The 5,887-nt window shown below is 37.3% G+C and overlaps 1 protein-coding gene across 1 annotated transcript; it reads right to left on the reverse strand.

The window, feature by feature from the left end:
- Positions 1 to 3,370: 3,370 nt before the first annotated feature.
- Positions 3,371 to 5,412, reverse strand: LOC6572605. The gene is made up of 2 exons (XM_001998676.4): positions 5,307 to 5,412; positions 3,371 to 3,994 (listed from the first exon to the last, which is right to left on the reverse strand). The coding sequence occupies exons 1-2, from the start codon at positions 5,319 to 5,321 to the stop codon at positions 3,437 to 3,439; spliced, it is 573 nt and encodes a 190-aa protein (XP_001998712.1). The 5' UTR covers positions 5,322 to 5,412; the 3' UTR covers positions 3,371 to 3,436.
- Between the last annotated feature and the right edge of the window lie 475 nt (positions 5,413 to 5,887).

Here is a 5,887-nt window from a genome sequence, read left to right on the forward strand (position 1 = left end):
TTATTGTTTTCATTACCGTTGGCATTTTGTTAGAGTTGCTTAGTTGTTTGCATTTGAAATGAAATAAATAAAATAAGGGAATGCTTGACTTGTTTTTTATAATGTGGCTATGTCTAGACACTTTTAATATGCACTTATAAATACTTTGGCCTTGGGCACATGTGAATTACGCTCCTTGTCGGCCCCTGCAGACGGCGTGTTATAGTTGAAAACACTCATACGCAGCGTTGCCCACATAAATCTTGCTTACATACATACGCACATACCAGCACAAGCACTGCGTATGTGTGTGTGGGTGCGTGCACATTAAAAGTTTGCCTAAGAGCTTATGGCGCCATTTGTTAAAAGCGATTTTTAATGCAGCTTCAAAAACTCAACCCTCACAGCCAAAACCCACACACATTTGGGGGGTTCGGCAGCCCAAAGCTAACGCTGACACATCTAATGCCTTTGCACGCATTAGAAGCAAAAGTTTGCGTTTTATAATGAGCACACATTATTTGGAATACTCTAGAGAAGGGTAATCAATAAATGCCGATGGAAGTTCCGATTCGGTTTCGATTGTAGGTTTCAATGGGAGTATGAAGCTTTCATCAGCTTTTCAGAAATATTATTTATTTATTTATCAAATATGAAATTGCATGAGATATTTATTCATAATCAGATTTGAGAGCATCTAACATTCGCTATGACCTCAAGTTGACAATTGCTGTGAGTGTTTTCGCTTTTGGCGATGTTTAGCATGTTTAATCTGATTGCCAGTTTAATCCGGGGGAGATTGTTAGAGCTGCTGAACTGGTCCCATAATTAGCTGAAGCCCACTTGAGCAGAATTAAATAATTTTTGTCACAGCTGGCCATGGGCGGGGAGTGTAGCTGAATGTGAGAGCGGATTAAAGAGTTTGCTGGTGCTGAATCAATTTGATTGTTTCAAGTGCTGCACTGGCACTTTAATTAAAAACTAAACTAAAATAAAATTGAAACTAAACAGCCTGTTTACCCAGGGCATATCTAAAATTGAATCAAGTGCTCGCTGCCCGTTGCCTTGTAAATGATTTTTACCAGCCCCAGTAAATGCATAAATATTTCAATTTCATGCTAGTTTGTGCCATGCCAAACAGGAATCATAAATGATAAATAACAAACAAACGACAAAGCATTTAAAAACTTGTCGGCTTATGCGTGCTGCATGCTGCATGCTGCATGCTGCAGCAAATATAAATAAATAAAATTGCAATTTTACGATGATATTTTTGCATACGAATTAAATAAATAATTTACAGCAATTCGAAATGGCAAATTCGAAATAGTTCGCACAACCAAATGAATTTGTCAAATTTGCGCAGCATTTCGCAAGGAATGTCAAGTGAAAGAGTTGATTAACTAGCCAGCAAAAGGCAATGGGATTAGATTTAAAGTCTCTTAAATTTAGCTACAACTATTGCATGCAGTTTTACATTTGAAATTTATGATAATTGCTTAATCTTCTAGCACGCCCAGGCAACACATACGAATAGGAAATCTCTTTTCTTGAAGATTTCATAGATTTCACACTAAGCTAAAGCATATATATTTCAAGGCCATATTACTGAAATGCATATTAAGCCAGTTTAAATTTGTGTTAACGTCATCAATCAACGAAAAAACTGTTGGCAGCATTTGCCAGAGGCCAGAGGCAGAAATGATTTTAAATCGGCTGTTAAATTGACTGCAGTAACGCATTAATGTCAATCAGCTGTGTAATTAACGTGGTTAACTGAACAATAACAACCATAGCAACCATAGCAATAACAATAACAACAGCGAGGCGTCCGAGTGACGAACGTTGGCCATAAATATGGCTAATCTGTCTGGCAATGATTTGATTAGAGCGCAAGCATTTGCCATTCAGCTCAGGTCTAGCGCCTGCAAAGCGATGCAAATGCGACATATTTGCGGTAGCTCGAATGTCAGCAACATCATCAACAACAACAGCAACATCATCAACAACAACAACATTGAACACGCTGGGTGCGGGCCATAATTAGCACTTGACAGCATGTCGAGCACTGTGCAGCTGCAAGCATCTTGTATCTGTATCTGTATTTTGTATCTCTCTATATGCATCTGTATCTGTATCTGTATCTGTTTGTGCATATTTTTGGCTGTAGCCAGAAAGGTTTTCAGTGTCGAACAGCGGCGCCAAGTTATTTGCCCCGAGCAATTAATTAAACGCAGTGCCAAAAAAAAATTTTGAATGCCGCCAGGCGGCTCGATGGGCCATGTGAGATAGTAGCTTCAGTTAGCCAAGCACGCGCTTGGCTTATTAACAAATTTGTTAGGCATTTGAATGTTCTTTGGCAACAATTTATAGCTGCCCATAATTAAAGCTGCTGAGTAGTGATATATAGGCGGAGGAATAGGTATATGAGTAGAATATTATTTGCTTAAATTTGAAATTTGCTTGAAATTAGCTATACATATGTACTAGAGATGTTCTACAAGGCATCTATGTATGTTTATACGTGTGTTGTGTATAGATAGTGCTAAACAATATATCTTATTAGCTTGAAAGTATATATGTATGTATTAGATATGTTATGCATGTATATGTTTAGATACATCATCTAGTATTTAGAAATGCTTAGCAAAAAGTTTCTGTAGCAAAGATAGTGTATTAAGTAAGTCTTCAAATATATCTGATAATAATTTGCTTCAGTATAACAGTTAATATCCAGTATATGTGCTGCTGTTCTAATCTATCTATTTTTATATGTCAAGTGAACTGTTCTCCCGCAGCATCACATTAATAAACTGGCTTTAAAACTAGTCGGAGATGGGAAATGCAATTAGTCGCTTGACATATCATGATAAATACTATTTTATTTGTTATTTTTTATTTATCTGTTTCTGTCTCTCTCTTTTTTTTTTTTTTTTTACTTTATCTCAAAAATTATTCATATGTATCCATACAACTCTCTTATTAATTCAACATTCAGCTCATAAATTATCCATATATCTGATTTCTCATAGCTTTCATCATTATTATTATTAGTTTTCCGACAGTTATTAATAAAGAGATCAATTAGTTATCTCTTTAATGTGAACTTTCTGAGCATTCTTTGATTCAATTCAATGATGATTGATTTATCATATATATATATATATATAATATATATATATATATATATATATATATATATATATATATATACATATACATATGAAATAAAAGCCCCAACAGTATCCCCCATAAATTTCGATATATCCCACTTCTTTCGCCCTTTACAAATTCAGCTCGATTAACTCTTGGCTTTTGTGCAAAATATAAATTAAATTGTTGGTTAACGTTAAAAAAAAGTAAAGGCTAAAAATGCTATACATTTTTCTTGTCTTTGTGCTGTTTTAATTTAATTTAATTTTTTATTGTTGTGCGCTTAACTAATTTAATTAATTTGCTAGTTTTTAATGAAACGCGGAAAGGGCGTCAGCGTTGGCAGCGGTCCACGGGGCGGGCGCGGCGTCGTGGACTGAAAGTACGTGGCATACTGACGGATCAGCTCAGCTGAGAAGCGGGAGGAGGCGGAAGTTTCGCTGGCCAGGCTGTTGGGGCGGGCGGCCACGCGTGCGTGCTGCTGCACCGGCTGTGCAACATGTGTCGCGATAGTTGAGGCTGCCTTAATGCTGACAAGTGGTTGTCGAGTGGTGGTGGTGGTGGTGCTGCTGCCACTATCAGCATCAACGAATGGTGGCAACAAGTCCGTAGCGAGCTGCAGCACCGCCGGCTTCTCGGCACTGATATCAGAGACCTTGCCCCTGGCCTGCTGCTGCTGCTGCTGATGGAAGGACTTTTTGGTTGGCTTTGTCGCTGGGGCGGCTGCCTCCGTGGTGGACTCTTCCAGCGGCGGTGGCAATAAATCATTGAACGGCACCAATACGTCCTTAGGCGCCGCTTGATTTATGTGCGCCACATCGGCGGCGCAGTGGCAAATCAATGCGGCAGCTGCGATTAATAACTGTAAAATAGTTGGGAAATGCTCTTAACTCAAACGATGCGATAGAAATGATCGATGGTCTTTGGCTCGTCTCGTCTCTCTCTCGATTTTGTTGCTTCCCATTTGTGTTTACATAACATAATTAACTTTGCTTGCTCTTGGGCACAAATTATGCAGTCTGCTCTTTTATGGCACAGCTCATTTGGTTATGCTCTAGATTAGTAGTTTTCAGCTCGCTGTGTGGACAGCTGACCTCCACGCATGTGAAGGGGAAAAATCTGTGACCTTGCATTGTATGATAACAATTGATCACATGCTCCCTAATAAGAACACCGAGCATGCTCTTAGGCCAGACCATAACTCAAGAGAAATATTGTCTAAAATGGACTGCATAGTTTTTGGCATTGCCTAGCAAATTAGCTATAAATTAACACAAATTAGCTTCGTTTTGTATATTTTGGGCCAACGGGTTTTTGCATAATTATGCAACAAATCTTTCAGCCTGTTTCAGAACATTAGCCAAAATATGATTATTGTTTATTATGGACTGGATTCACATTTCAAATTAATTGATCTTAATAATATACACATATATATGATTTGATAAATGCAAATGGCCTGGACATCGAGGTCTATGTCCATGTTTTGGATTCCTGCATAGTTTTTCCATTTGTTTGACGTATTTTTAGGCAGCTATATAAAATTATTTTAGCATGCTATGCAAATTGAGCAATGCAGATGAATTTTTGACATTTTTCCATTATAGTCGGTTCTTATCAAGATGCTTGGCTGAATAACTTGTTATGCCTAATTTAGGCGAATCGTGCTCTTTGAGTTTTGCTCTCAGCTGCTGCTACAGTTCATTAAGAAATAACTCACTATTAGATTGCTGTTTTGCTTGTCAAAATACCTGCTGCTATGCAAATTGATATAATTTAAGATGTTTGTGACTTGCAGTGCAAGGTGAAAATTCAAGTTTTTGATATTTGCCTATCGAAAATTTGAGTTGTCAAAAGTTCGTCAGATAGTTGGAAAATGTAAATAAAAACAAAATGATATTTAAGCATAATATTAACAAGAACTAAACTCCAAATTATACATTTTTCACTATAGTCAGTATTTTACCCTAATATATACAACATTTCTTAAAAATACTTCAGCAATAAAATAGAGTATATTTTGTATGTTTGTTATCCAATCATTTCTATAATCTTTAGGATATTCCTACTTGGCCTAGTTTTCGTAGCACACATTAAAATAAAATCCACTTTTAGTTCAATTTGTTTAAACTTTACACAAAGTCGGAACTGCATTCCAAATGCTCAACACTCACAATGCGAAGCGACATAGTTTATCAACGAATTTCGAGCTGGCGTGCGTGAAGAATTGAGGTTGACTAAAAGATGCGCTGCGCATGCGCCTCGCTTTTATAAAACACACTAAGCTAAAACACTAAAACAAAGCAAAAGCTGAGAAATGATCTCCGTTGAGAAAAGAATTGAAGCACATCTAAAGAGCGAGAATTTACGCAGAGCCAATGCGACGTCAGTGAGCAGCAGGCAAATGTAAAGTTTAATAACCGGATTAGGCCACGTTTAGTAACGGGTTTTGCAGTTGCTGTAGTTCTTGTTGTTGTTGCTATGGTTGTTGTTGCTGCGGACCAATTAGGGGACAGAGGCAACTTTTGTTTTCGTTGAGGTATGCCTCGGGTCGCAGTTGCAGATGGATTTGAACTCTGTCGGTTCACGGTCACAGCTGATATATGATAGATGTATCTGCAGCTGAATGATAATATGATGATATGATATAATATGATCGAATGAACAATATTTGATTGACGTATTTGTTTATGTATTTGCAACTATATGTGTATGTATACTTTTATTTGCGACCAAATATTTAAGTTTACAGACT

This window comes from Drosophila mojavensis, unplaced genomic scaffold, assembly GCF_018153725.1.
Source record: "Drosophila mojavensis isolate 15081-1352.22 unplaced genomic scaffold, ASM1815372v1 contig_19, whole genome shotgun sequence".
In the NCBI taxonomy this organism is placed as follows: domain Eukaryota; kingdom Metazoa; phylum Arthropoda; class Insecta; order Diptera; family Drosophilidae; genus Drosophila; species Drosophila mojavensis.